The sequence below is a fragment of the Heptranchias perlo genome, chromosome 11 (genome assembly GCF_035084215.1).
Source record: "Heptranchias perlo isolate sHepPer1 chromosome 11, sHepPer1.hap1, whole genome shotgun sequence".
Lineage (NCBI taxonomy): Eukaryota > Metazoa > Chordata > Chondrichthyes > Hexanchiformes > Hexanchidae > Heptranchias > Heptranchias perlo.
The window spans coordinates 43,374,112-43,389,140 of NC_090335.1; the positions used below are offsets into that span (position 1 = coordinate 43,374,112).

At 41.9% G+C, this 15,029-nt stretch overlaps 1 protein-coding gene across 2 annotated transcripts in view; it reads left to right on the forward strand.

Moving 5' to 3' along the window:
* Positions 1–15,029, forward strand: part of usp9 (ubiquitin specific peptidase 9) — a 269,941-nt gene that overhangs the window by 145,033 nt on the left and 109,879 nt on the right. For both annotated transcript variants that reach the window (XM_067992885.1, XM_067992886.1), the window contains exon 21: positions 7,952–8,072. In XM_067992885.1, the coding sequence (XP_067848986.1) occupies positions 7,952–8,072 (121 nt within the window). The remainder of the gene's footprint in view (positions 1–7,951; positions 8,073–15,029) is intronic.

A 15,029-nucleotide genomic window follows, 5' to 3' on the forward strand; every position in this document is an offset into this window, starting at 1 on the left:
CCAAGGCTATGGACAACTGAACCATCCGTTGCTCACTTTTGAATTCCAACCCCTTGAGATAAAGGCCAACATTCCATTAGCCTTTTTGTATTACTTTTTGTACCTTTTGCGCTAGCCTTCAGTGATTTCCGTACATTGACACCTAAATTCCTTTGCTCCTCCACAGCTCCTAGCCTCGCGCCACGAAAAGCATTTTGATTTGTCTTTCTCAGATTCAAAATGGATGACCTCACATTTCTCCACATTCAACTCCATCTGCTGTAGTTTTGCCCACTCACTTAACCTGTCTATGTCCCTTCCTAACTTAGTGTCATCTGCAAACATGGATGTACAACTCTCTAGTCCATCATCCAAGTCACTAATGTATGTGGTGAAAAGCTGAGGCCCCAGTACAGTTCCCTGGGGAACATCACTTGTCATATCCCACTAATCAGAGAACGCACCCTTTATCTAAACTCTGTCCTACCTGCCGACCAATAACTGACCCGGGCCTCCTGAGAGAAACATTACAGTTCCATGGTTGGCATGCTTACAGATTGAAAAATTACTCTGAACAGTTGCTAATGTTAATTGTATGATTTATATCAATTAGTGTTAATTGTATTCAGGTGGTGGCTAACAATTGGGGGCTCGCTTGTATCCATTTTAGAGAAGAGCTTAGCTAGGGTGTGTTGTGTGTGTGTGTAAGGGGAATTTCTGAGAATAAAGGTTGGAAGCAACTAAAAAAAATACCAGGCTCTAGTATTCCATCTTTCACCACATGGCCATCCAATTTTAACAGCTGTTAATGCTGCTATTATTGCTTCTGAGATGGAAACTTGGACCAATTCTCAGAACGTGCATATCTGTCCGATTAGAGGTGGTCTTTGAAGAAAAATGGCTTTTTGTGAAGTATGTTGAAAGATACAAACCCTAAAGTGCAAGCAGCAGGATAGCCATCCCAGGTATGACCAGTTTGCAAAACAAAGTCCAGTAGCCAAAATGGTTTCTACGTACCAAGGTGTAAGTGTCGTTACTAGGGGATTGAGTAGGGCAAATTCTGCAACTATACTGTAGCTGTAATGGCTAGCCGTCATCACCTCCAACTTTTACCAGGGCCATGCCTTGCAACTTAGCCCCCCACAGCCCCCCAAACCTAATGTGTCATACTCGCTCTATTTGTACAATGGGAAATAAATTAGGTTGAAAGACTGGTCAAGGTGCCCTGAAAGAAGGTATTTAAGAAAGAAAACCAGATAAATACAGTGCAACTACTCAAAAATTTGTAACTTTAATATGAAGTGTCTTAGCAATTTAGCTTGGCTTCGCTTCTAGAATAGTACCTGACTACTTAAAGGAAAATGCAATTATATTTAACTATTAACCAGGCAGGTATATAGATCTACTGTGTATTAAATTGATTCTCAGCAGTTTGAAGATCAGTGAATTTTAACTTAGAAATACAGTTCCTCTGCCACATAGTGTAAATGGCATAATTGTGGAGAATTTCAGCTTGGAGATGCCATTGTTTATTTTTCAGCAAGTGCAACGATCTATTCAGATTTCATATTTTACACATTTATGCACACTACTCCAACTAATTAAATGCATCATCGAATGGATGTTGCTTTTGTTGATGATTAGTAGCATTCATTTCTTTCCTGATCCTTCCCTAAGTGGCTGATTTTCCAGGTAGTTTGCATTTATTAACTTTCAGTATTGTAATTTACCATTTGCTCTGTAACTTTTTTTCCCCCCAAAGACAATGCATACTAAACTACATACAAGTTCTCTTTAGTATTTACCAGCTGTTTAACTACCAGGAATTGCGAAATACTACAACAATAAAATAGAACAACCAAAATGTGCACAGTTCCAAAGCAGTATCGCCCTTCCCCACTGATCACTTTGATCTACCTGCAGTGAAGCTTTGCAGACTTTCAGAATGCCATGTTTTCTACAGATTCCTGACAATTTCTAATAGTCCATTGTTTGATGTATGTAACCTCTTAGGAAGCTTAATTAAGGTTAGGAACATAGGAACAGGAGTAGGCCATTCAACACCTCGAGCCTGCTTTGCCATTTGATAAGATCATGGCTGATCTGTGACCTAACTCCATATACCTGCCTTTGGCCCATATCCCTTAATACCTTTGGTTACCAAAAAAGCTATCTATCTCAGATTTAAATTTAGCAATTGAGCTAGTATCAATTGCCATTTGCAGAAGAGAGTTCCAAACTTCTACCACCCTTTGTGTGTAGAAATGTTTTCTAATCTCACTCCTGAAAGGTCTGGCTCTAATTTTTAGACTGTGCCTCCAACTCCTAGAATCTCCAACCAGCAGAAATAGTTTCTCTCTATCCACCCTATCTGTTCCCCTTAATATCTTATAAACTTCAATCAGATCACCCCATAACCTTCGAAACTCTAGAGAATACCACCCCAATTTGTGTAATCTCGCCTTGTAACTTGACCCTTGAAGTCCGGGTATCATTCTCGTAAACCTACACTGCACTCCCTCCAAGGCCAATATGTCCTTCTGAAGGTGTGGTGCCCAGAATTGCTCACAGTACTCCAGGTGCAGTCTAACCAGAGTTTTGTATAGCTGCAGCAAAACTTCTGCCCCCCTGTACTCTAGTCCTCTAGATATAAAGGCCAGCATTCCATTAGCCTTATTGATTATTTTCTGCACCTGTTCATGACACTTCAATGATCTATGTACCTGAACCCCTAAGTCCCTTTGGACATCCACTGTTTTTAACTAAGGTTCCAAGTTACTTGGTGCCTGTGTTTTTGTTAGAGCAGAAATTACACCGCTCAGCTTTTGGACTTGAGTAGAGGTCATTTTAGAGAGCACTTTGGGATTAAATACAGTTCTTTGGCTCCACTGCCAGGGCTGTTCAAGCAGCTCCAGCTTCATCTGCAGTCATCTTGCGTTCACTGCACTTCAGAGTCTTCGGTTTAAAGTAGAGTAATTAGACTATTGTGCACAGTTCTGATCTCCATGTTACAAAATGGATATGTAGGCACTGGGGAAGGTGCAAAAAAGACTTACAAGGATGATACCAGAACTGAGAGGTTAAAACCATCAGGAAAGACTGAACAGACTGGTTAGAATGTGGAACTTGCTACCACCTGGAGTAGCTGAGGCAAATAACATAGATGCATTTAAGGGGAAGCTAGATAAGTACATGAGGGAAAAAGGAATAGAAGGAAATGCTGATAGGGTTAGATGATGTAGGGTGAGAGGAGGCTCATCCTGCATACACCAGTAGGGCCGGATAGCCTGCTTCTGAGCTGTAAATTCTATGTAATTTTCCACTTACCACTGGAACTGTATATATTGGGAGCAAGAAAACTGGCTAGTTGCTGCTCGAGTATTGTTGCAGTTGCTTTCATGCATTCATGAAAACATCCATGCAAGTATGTTTGCTTCTCTATTACTATTTCTTTCTTTCATCTGGAAAGAGTGGAAGGATTGTCCATCATATATCCCTTGAAAACAGTGAAAGCTGTCATATTTACTTGTCTGCTTTATATCCAGCTGGTATAGTTACTTGTTGAAAGTGGCTGTGCTGATTGTTTTGGTGGTGTAGCATACAAACTTTAGTGGACTGCCAAGGATGTGAGGTGTTATGTGTGGATAGGTACAGTATATATAAAAGAACTGTCCACTTGCTAAAGGTGTAAAAAAAATGGCTGCTGTTAACAGCTCTGCCAAGAAAAGACAAGATTGGATGGCTGTCTGAGGTGAAGCAAGCATGATCTTAGGAGAAGGGAGAGAACAAAATTTGTTCATGCTATTCTCTCCAGCATTGGTATTACATTCCAAAATGTTCAATGTTCCCTGCCTCCTTGCAGACAGGTGTGGACGTAAATAATTTGGGAATGGGGTACTTCCTCATGGAGGTTCCATGTATGTTAGCGATGGGCCCAGATGGTACGGGAACAAAGCTTAAAAGAAATCACCACTCCATGGACAAAAGTGCACAGTCAGGCACAACCATTTTGTAAGATCTGCTGATGGGGGCTATATATAGCTGGTTATTATAGAAATGTAGGCACTGTCAAGTATTGGTGGTTTCGATGGCTAATACCTGAGCCCACCTGTTGCTTTCCCACCTCTCTGATGGCATTTATTTTTGCTGGCTGTGCCTGGATCCATGTTTGTTTTCTGCAAGAGTAGTGGCCTCCGAGGAGAACATCCCTGTTGCTGGAGAGAGCAATGTAAAATCTGTGACATCTTGAAGCTCATCAGCTCGCTTTCAATCTGTTCATTGAGGTAAAGACTGTAGTCAACTAGATCCTTTCTGTCCAATTCTAGAGATGGGCAGGCTTTCATTTTCCGTGCTGCAGCAGGCATCTGAGCTTGGGACCTAGCTTGTCTGCTTTTTTGATGGAAGGGTGCTGGGGAGAGAAGGAGGGCAGTTTTGATTCCAGAACTTTTTAGAGACGGTGGAGACCCCACATCCTCATTGGGTGGAACCAAGACTTGGTAATCAGTCAGCTAGTTTCTATTGAAGGTCTATATCACCTGCAGTAATTCTAATCAAGCAGTACTGATGAGGCTGACAAAGCTCATAAGAGACATGTGGAGTCCTCATTATCCCATCCAAGTTCCAGAAAGCAGATTTCTTCACAGTTAAAAAGGATAGGTACCCTGATCTGGCTTGGGTTAGTTAGATCTGTCTTGAGGGCCAGAGATTGCACAGCAGTGCTGCTATAGATATAGCCGGAGAGGGCCTATTACTTTCATCAGTCGCAGCAGTACAAAAGGAGGATCGTGCAAAAGGACCAACATTTGTGATTTTAAGGTGGCCTGGGCAGTTCATGATTTGGCTGACCGCCGCTTACTGGAGCTATAGACCCAAAATGGCTCCCGTCCTATACAACATCAGTGCAAGGACTTAGGAATTTTGCTCTAGATTGTTGTCAATGCGGGCAACTAGCGAATATGGGCAGAAAATGTTGAACATGACAACCATCAGATTCACAGCCGATTGGAGTTCTCTTGTGCCTTCAAGATGCCCTTCAATAAATATATTTGAAATAATCCAGAAGAAATTCCATTATAATCTGGGGTCAAACTTGTAATAGTGTCATGTTTTTGTTCGTGTTAATGGTGCAGTATTAGGTAATATCAAAACATACACCTGGAAAACTGAAACTGGTTAGTTGCCTCTTGGTAGCAACCAGTAGTCACTTTGGTCCCCAAAATGGGGATCTATGTAATCCTAAAATTGATACCTGGTCTCTCTCCTCTACAAGTAGAGAATGACCATTTGGCCAATATTTTTCATGATCAGGACACTCTTACCTTTGGTGTAGTTATGTTTCCAGTTTTGTCTTTTGTGAGCATCTGATGCATTGGATCTCGGGTTTTGAACAGGTGTTAATTAAGAGTACTGCACGTCTGGCCATCTCTGTTCCGTTCACATTGAGTCAGTGAAGAGTACTTCCTGTGAAAGATGTTACTTTTACGTTTCTACATCCAAGATGAGAAAAGGCCATCAGGCCCATTCATACTTGCCCCCATCCTTGTGATTTCTTGCCCGTGCACTAACCATCAACCTATCTTCCAACATGGCACTCTTTGAAAACAAATCCTCTTTATATGCAGTTTTGGTAAGGTATCTCAAGGGGGCTCTGTGGACGATGGACCTAATATTGTCCTATATACTTCTGCCGTATCCTGCTAGTGTAAGGGTAACAATGCTAAACAGAACCATAGAATCATCTAAATTGATGGCACAGAAGGAGGCCATTTGGCCCATCATGGCTGTGCCGGCCGAAAAAGAGCTATCCAGCCGAATCCCACTTTCCCGCTCTTGGTCCGTAGCCTTGTAGGTTACGGCACTTCAAGTGAACATCCAAGTACTCTTTAAATGCGTTGAGGCTTTCTGCCTCTACCATCCTTTCAGGCAGTGAGTTCCAGACCCACACCACTCTCTATGAAAAAGATTCTCCTCAACTCCTCTCTAATCCTTCTACCAATTACTTCAAATCTGTGCCCCCCCTGGTTATTGACCCCTCTGCCAAGGGAAACAAGTCCTTCCTATCTACTCTATCTAGGCCCCTCATAATTTTATACACCTCAATTAAATCTCCTCTCAGCCTTCTTTGTTCCAAAGAAAACAACCCCAGCCCATCCAATCTTTCCCTGTAGCTAAAATTCTCCAGTCCTGGCAACATCCTCATAAATCTCCTCTGTACCCTCTCCGGTGCAATCACATCTTTCCTGTAATGTGGTGACTAGAACTGTACGCTGTACTCTAGCTGTGGCCTAACTAGTGTTTTATATAGTTCTAGCATAACCTCCCTGCTCTTATATTCCGTGCCTCGGTTAATAAAGGAAAGAATCCCTTATGCCTTTTTAACAACCTTATCTACCTGTCCTGCTACCTTCAGAGATCTGTGGACTTACACTCCAAGGTCCCTCTGTTCCTCTACACTTCAGTACCCTACCATTTATTGTGTAATTCCCTTGCTTTGTTAGCCCCCCTCAAATGTATTACCTCACACTTCTCCGGATTGAATTCCATTTGTCACTTTTCTGCCCACCTGACCTTGCCAAGGCTTCTTCGATAGTACCTCCCAGACCCGCGACCTCTACCACCTAGAAGGACAAGGGCAGCAGGCACATGGGAACAACACCACCTGCATGTTCCCCTCCAAGACGCAGAGCATCCCGACTTGGAAATATATCCTTCGTCGCTGAGTCAAAATCCTGGAACTCCCTACCTAACAGCACTGTGGGAGAACCTTCACCACACGGACTGCAGCTGTTCAAGAAGGTGGCTCACCATTACCTTCTCAAGGGCAATTAGGGATGGGCAATAAATGCTGGCCTTGCCAGCGATGTCCACATCCCATAAATGAAAAAAAAAGTCCATTGATATTTTCCTGCAGTCTGCAGCTTTCCTCCTCACTATCAACCACACGGCAAATTTTTGTATCATCTGCAAACTTCTTAATCATGCCCCCCACATTTAAGTCTAAATCATGGATATACACTACAAAAAGCAAGGGACCTAATAAAGAGCCCCACGGCACCCCACTGGTAACAGCCTTCCAGTCACTAAAACACCCGTTGACCATTATCTTTTGCTTCCTGCAGCTGAGCCAATTTTGGATCCAATGCAAAGTTATCTTTCCATTTCCTCTTTTCTCCAAAGACAGTGGAACATTCAGAGCATGCAAAAGGAATTGAAGAAAGTGCTTGCATTTATATAGTGCCTTTCATATCCTCAGGACGTCCCAAAGCCCTTTACATGTAACAAATTACTTTTGAATTGTAGTCACTTGTCATGTAAGTAAAGATGGCAACCAATTTGCACACAGCAAGGTCCCAAAACAGCAATTAATCTGTTGTTGGTATTGGTTGAGGGATAAATGTCAGCCAAGGCATTGGGAGAACTCCTCTTCACATAGTTCCACAACATCATTTATGTCCACTTGAGGCTGATGGCCCCAGTTTAATAGCACCTCTAATAATGCAACGCTCAGGGTGGACTGAAGTGCCAGTTTAGATTATGTGCTCAAATAAATCCTTGAATATGTTGGAGCACGTGACCTTATCACTCAGGTGAGAGTGCTATTGCTGAAACAACCTGACACTAAAATTAGTATGAATTAGAAATTTTGATGATTTGATTTTATATTTTGCTCTATTGAACCAAAAGTTTAAGATTGATGAAGCAAAAATGGACTATTAACTGAAATATACTGAACTGAAGTGAAATAATGGTGTCCCCAACAAGTGCAGTATTGAAAGCTTAATTTCTGTACAGCAGCATATGACTTATGAGTAGGCTAGCAAAATTTACCCTTTTCAAAGAAATTCATCCAGTCATGACTAGTTTTTGGGTCAGATGTCATATGCATGTATACATGCACAGGTTTCTCTATGTACATCTGTCGTTGTGTTATAATTCAGATGACTTAGTTATTGCTAATCTGTTCCTTCCTTAGATAATGTCCTTACATCCTCGATACATTTCCTTCCTTTGGCAAGTTGCGGATCTGGGCAGTAGCTTAAATATGCCACAGCTGAGAGATGGTGCTCGCATTCTAATGAAGCTCATGCCTCCTGGTAAGGTACTTAAAAAAAAAAAGATACAACTGAAACTGATATACTTCTCCCAGTGTTTATTTAAACTAGTAGTTGATGTGTTGTCAACTGGGCATACTTGTCTTCTGGGCATGGACCATTCTCTAATTTGAACCTTGAACACCAATGGCAAGAATTGCTGCCAACAGAGCCACAAATAAATGAGGTGACCACTGTTATTAAAATGGCTTATTTTGGAAAACTAGCCAACAAAAGGCTAAGCTGCCAGTGGGGAGTAAGAAATACTGTCTGACGAATCCATGTTATTGCAAGTCCATTGTGCTTTGTTAAAATATACTTTGTTTGCCAGCAGCATCAGAATTTGTGGGCAATTAATTGACTTTGTATGGGTGTTGTGCAGAGTGGATTTGGGATCAGGCCTCATGTTAAAGTTTGGTTGAGTTCTGGGTTTGGTGGTATATGGGGTGGAGCTTGTCGGGAGGGTTGAGATTGGGCTGTGCATGGATGTGAAAGTGGGTGATTTGGTCCACAGGGATGCGTGATCATGGGTGTAATTTTTTTTTATTCGGTGTATATTTAGTATTGTTGCACTCCACGTGATATCAAGAAATGGCTAGTGTACTGGATACAACAAAAGCTATGGGCCCCGACAACATCCCGGCTGTAGTGCTGAAGACTTGTGCTCCAGAACTAGCCACACCCCTAGTCAAACTGTTCCAGTACAGCTACAAAACTGGCATCCACCAGACAATGTGGAAAATTGCCCAGGTATGTTCTGTACACAAAAAGCAGGACAAATCCAATCCGGCCAATTACCGCCCTATCAGTCTACTCTCAATCATCAGCAAAGCGATGGAAGGTATCGTCGACCATGCTATCAAACAGCACTTACTCACCAATAATCTGCTCACCGATGCTCAGTTTGGGTTCTGCCAGGACCACTTGGCTCCAGACCTCATTAAAGCCTTGGTCCAAACAAGGACAAAAGAGCTGAATTCCAGCGGTGAGGTGAGAGTGACTGCCTTTGACATCAAGGCAGCATTTGACCGAGTATGGCACCAAGGAGCCCTCGTAAAATTGAAGTCAATGGGGATCAGGGGGAAAACTCTCCAGTGGCTGGAGTCATACCTAGCACAAAGGAAAATGGTAGTGGTTGTTGGAGGCCAATCATCTCAGCCCCAGGGCATTGCTGCAGGAGTTCCTCAGGGCAGCGTCCTAAGCCCAGTCATCTTCAGCTGCTTCATCAATGACCTTCCCTCCATCATAAGGTCAGAAATGGGGATGTTCACTGACTATTGCACAGTGTTCAGTTCCATTTGCAACCCCTCAGATAATGAAGCAGTCTATGCCCGCATGCAGCAAGACCTGGACAACATCCAGGCTTGGGCTGATAAGTGGCAAATAATATTCGTGCCAGGCAATGACTGTCTCCAACAAGAGAGAGTCTAACTACCTCCTATGACATTCAATGGCATTACCATCACCGAATCCCCCACCATCAACATCCTGGGGGTCACCATTGACCAGAAACTTCACTGGACCAGCCACATAAATACTGTGACTACAAGAGCAGGTCAGAGGCTGGGTATTCTGTGGCAAGTGACTCACCTCCTGACTCCCCTAAGCCTTTCCACCATCTACAAGGAACAAGTCAGGAGTGTGATGGAATACTCTCCACTTGCCTGAATGAGTGCGGCTCCAACAACACTGAAGAAGCTCGACACCATCCAGGATAAAGCAGCCCGCTTGATTGGCACCCCATCCACCACCCGAAACATTCACTCCCTTCACCACTGGCGCACAGTGGCTGCAGTGTGTACCATCTACAGGATGTACTGCAGCAACTCGCCAAGACTTCTTCGACAGCACCTCCCAAACCCGTGACCTCTACCACCTAGAAGGACAAGGGCAGCAGGCACATGGGAATAACACCACCTGCATGTTCCCCTTCAAGTCGCACACCATCCCAACTTGGAAATATATCGCCATTCCTTCATTGTCGCTGGGTCAAAATCCTGGAACTCCCTACCTAACAGCACTGTGGGAGAACCTTCACCACACTGACTGCAGCGGTTCAAGAAGGTGGCTCACCGCCACCACCTTCTCAAGGGCAATTAGGGATGGACAATAAATGCAGGCCTTGCCAGCGACGCCCACATCCCATGAACTAATAAAAACTCGGATGGGGAACTGTCATGGCCACTTTGTTTTGCAAGCTGGTTCAATCAGAAGCCAATTGTGGATGCTGTAATCATAGACATATGGATAGATATTTAGTGTGTATTCCTGGGATAGTTTTTTAAAACACTTAGTTTTCAGACTCTTTATTGTTAAGCCTGAACTAGTATAACTGACTGGAACACTGATTCCTGTGCAGTACCTCTATGTCAACTCCAGTTAGCTAGCTGATGGAAACTTATTAGTCTGATTCCTTGTGTAACACTTGGAATTCTCTCAAGTCCAGTATGATCGAATATTCCTGTAGTTCTGTCAGTTCATTTTTCTCCCTTTTATGACAGAGTGCTTCATTCCATTTATGTTGCTGGTACCATTCTAAGTTACTGCCATGGAGTCAACCTGTGCAAGATGTCTTTTCCAATTTTGATACTGTATTTCATTGAATAACTAGTGACAATGATTATATTCCTAACCTCAGCTATTTAAACTATATGTTATGAAGTTATTTTTCAGTTAAATTCCAGGTAAATTAATGAGCATTAGAAGTATAGGATTGGTTTACTAGATTGCTGTCCAATTTGAAAATGTCAGGCTATTACATCGACACTGAATCCAAGTTAAATACTTAGAATGCAAGCTACTTCATTCTAACTTCTCCTTTGATGGTCACAAAATATAGCATTCAGCTGTCCCACTCCGGATGCCTCGACCTTTATTTGCACGGGGCTTCTGAGTGCCTTGTAATGAGTTGAAGAAATCTTTACAAAACTTAAACCTTCCTTCAGAGGTTACATTAAGTCAGTTTTGTGAAATTTGTTCTGACTCAATCCGAATGTTCTTGTTGTAGCATTGTTTTTACTACTGATATGGGATTCTCTCTGTTTCCCTAGAAAGTTGAGTAGAATGGGCCTGTCCTCTCTGGAATTTAGAGGAATGAGAGATGATCTAATTGAAACACAAGATTCTGAGAGGGCTTGTCTGGGTAGATGCTGAGAGGTTGTTTCCCCTGGCTGGAGAGTCTAGAACTAGAGGGCATAGTCGCAGGATAAGGGGTCAGCCATTTAAGACTGGGATGAGGAAGAATTTCTTCACTCATGGTTGTGAATCTTTGGAATTCTCTTCCCAAGAGAGCTGTGGATGCTGAGTCGTTCAGAATATTCAAGGCTGAGCTAGATAGATTTTTAGACTCTAGGGGAATCAAGGGATATGGGGGATCAGTCAGGAAATAGGAGTTGAGGTTGAAGATTGGCCATGATCTGATTGAATGGTAGAGCAGGCTCGAGGGGCTGTATGGCCTAGTCCTGCTCCTACTTTTATTCTTATGTTCTTACACAGGTTTCCACCTTATCAATACTTCAGCAAGAAGGGCATTGGATATATTTGTCTTCCCATGTTGAACAATTGGTAATAACTTTCTTTGCGGATCAAAAGGCTAATTTTAAAATCAGATTTCTCCAGTTCTTCTTTGTGTTGATACCCATTCTCGTGCTCCAGTAATATTCTCCTGTGAAATAAGTCCTTCATTATCATCTACAATAGTAAAATATACTGCCAAAGTTCTGTCAGGAGTTTTCCTTCACTCCAGTTACATTGTTAAATGGTGAGAATGGAGGGTATATCCAAGCTGGTTACAACAACAGGACAATTGCAGATATTTCTTCAAGTTGATTCCTGTTCAGAGTGGTCACAGATTTCAATGTCTGTCTTTGTGGATTTTTTTTCTTGGCACACCTTGGTAGTCATGATCTACTTGAACAAGAACACAAATTAGAGGAGGAGAAAAAGCTGTTTGTCCCATCAACCCTTTTTCAACAGAGCTTTTACAATTAGTACTTTATGGATTGTCTCAATAAAGAAAAAGCAATATTAATGGGCAACACTTCCAAGAAAGGAGAGCTATGAAATATCTTGATTCCCAAAATACAATGTTAAAATGTCACTTGTTTATCCTCCTAAGATGCACAACCATCACCTACTATGGAGAAATAAATAATTGGGGCAGTCTGTTTTCAGTTTTTTTTTGTGAAGTGGTGATTTCTTGCCTGCCCCTGCACATAAAACCACTGGCCAAATTTTAACATCTCCCTTTAGAGAGTCTCTATCGCTCTCCTATTAGGAAAATATTCATTTTTTTTTGTTTCACTATGAATTTTGATTGTGACTTTTGAGTCTTTGTCTTGATCAAGTCAAAGTTTCCATCTGCATTGTATATCTCTATACCAGATGCTAATTTTGTTCAAAACTTTATTAATTAATTAAAATAATTAACTGCGCCAGTGCATGATTATCCAGGTCTTTGCATTGTTGTATGTCCTGCCACTGGATACCTTTTAGTCCACCAAACTCCTAAGTGTTCAAAGTTTTATTTTTTTTTGAAGAGTGAATTAAGCTTATCTATGTTTTGTTTTAGATTTCAAATGTTTATTTGCCTATCAAAGAAACAGTTACTGGCCTACCAAGAAACCTAACAAAATGGCACTCTACAGAATTGATTTAATTGAACAGAGGTCCTTGGCATCTTCGCTCCATAAGCTAAGAAAGATGAAAGCAATCGAAAATGATCTTTGGTTTGAGCATCATGTTGTGTTGGAGCATCTGCTTCTAAGCCCTCTGAAGCAAGGTTGCAGTGTCATTTTTGAACTTTTCCCAAAGTTGCTCTAACCATTGTTTTGGTCAGTGTGGTTTCTGCAAACATGGAAACCTTGAAATTATAATAGGTCCAGGCAGCATTCGCAGTTGTAAACAAGCCTTCAAATCTTCAGCCCAAGTGGAGAGGCTTCTTTATACCTTCCTACCGTTCATGTGTATCACTGTAACTTTGTAATCCTGTACATCACAGCTAGCCATATGTATTCAGTTTATAGCGGGCTTACGTGGCAGCGTATCTTGTGCCTTTGCATGGAAGTTTGCAGGGAGACCCTATATTTAAAAAAAAATCTCCCTGACCAAAATGGGAAAGCCCTCTTGACTTGATATTCTATGATTCTAGTACCCGTGATAGTCTTTGTGGATCTTTGTTTTCTTCTTAAATTCTGTATGGGGAGTCATAATCTGTTCACCATCATGTGAACTCTCTAATCTACGCCTAATTTTTCTCAAAAGCTGTCGGACTAACATAAGGCAGAAGTTAGCTCACTTCATACTAGTCCAGTCAAATGTGTTTCTGCTTTCCAACTCTGGAGTTTACTACAGTTGGAGTTTAATCTTGCCATATCTATTAAGTCATTCCATTTATGTTAGTGTCATAGTTCAAAGTTTTACTGGTTTTGGACTAAGTGTCTGAATGGAAGATCCAGCCTGATTCAAAAGGATAATCGCCATAGCAAACAGCTTCTCTGAAAGTATGCTGTGCATTCTTAAAAAGACCCAAAACCATTCGATAGCAGGGTGCTTAGAATGCATGGGTGCAACTCTCAAACTGTGAAAGTATGGATTAAACCCATAATTGTGTACAGAAGACTGGTGAAATCGGGATAACAAGTTGGGTCATGTTTCCTTTTATTCATGTAGTTATGTAGGTTTTTCTTATAGACCATTAATAGACCTGGAGGGAAGTGAAATACATGTCCATGTCAGAAGTAAGGAGTTGGGACATTTTTAGTCCCAAAACAGCTTGTGAATTTTGTTTCTTTCTTGATGGCATGTACAAAAGGGTGAAGATCCTGAAACATACCTGCTGTTTGTGTTGATAATATTCAGAACAGATGTTCGAGTTTTTTTTCAACTTTAGTTCAGTGGGCGTAATTTTTTTTTGACAGTTGAGCCCTTTCACTTTGTTTTGCAAACCTTATGGAGTTGGTGAACACAAAGTTATAGTGTGAAGTAATGAGTGAAAATGCATTGAGGTTATTTTTTCATGAGGTCATTGTGAATGATTTTTGGATAATGCAAACAGTTATGTAGATTAGCTGTAAAAATTGGATTTTGGAGCGTTCATTTTAGTTATCAGAGGTTCTAAATAGGAAATTTAGACCTTTTTGTTGCCAACATATCTATATATTTGAAGGCACGTATCTGCAATGTTGGAAAGTATGTCACACCATCACCTTTGGTTCAAATAACATGTCTGTTGTTAACCAAGCTGATTCATGCATGGGGAGGTAGCAGAAACTACAATTCTGGACCACCAACCAATTAAGTCATTTTTTAAAGCTACCAATCAGGAACTAGTAACTGTAGCAAAATAAACCAATAAATTGCTCATACATTTTCCCCCAAATTCTTTTTGTTGCCATGTTTCCTCAACTAGCCAACTATTTACATGTTACAAATGCTCAGTCCTATCCCCTGTTCCTTGGTTCAGTTCTGTACTGTACTCCTGGGCACTCATTGCCTCTTATCCCCGCATTCCGTCTGTACTCAAGCCCATTCCCTGCCCTCTTGATTATTCCTGTGTCTCAGTCGCTCAAATGCTTTGAGAGCCTTGCTGCATTTTTTTTTTATTCGTTCATGGGATGTGGGCTTCGCTGGCGAGGCCGGCATTTATTGCTCATCCCTAATTGCCTTTGAGAAGGTGGTGGTGAGCCGCCGCCTTGAACCGCTGCCGTCTGTGTAGTGACCGTTCTCCCACAGTGCTGTTAGGAAGGGAGTTCCAGGATTTTGACCCAGCGACGATGAAGGAACAGCGATATATTTCCAAGTCAGGATTTGGAGGGGACCGTGCAGGTGGTGTTGTTCCCATGTGCCTGCTGCTCTTGTCCTTCTAGGTGGTAGAGGTCGCAGGTTTGGGAGGTGCTGTCGAAGAAGCCTTGGCAAGTTGCTGCAGTGCATCCTATGGATGGTACTCACTGCAGCCACTGT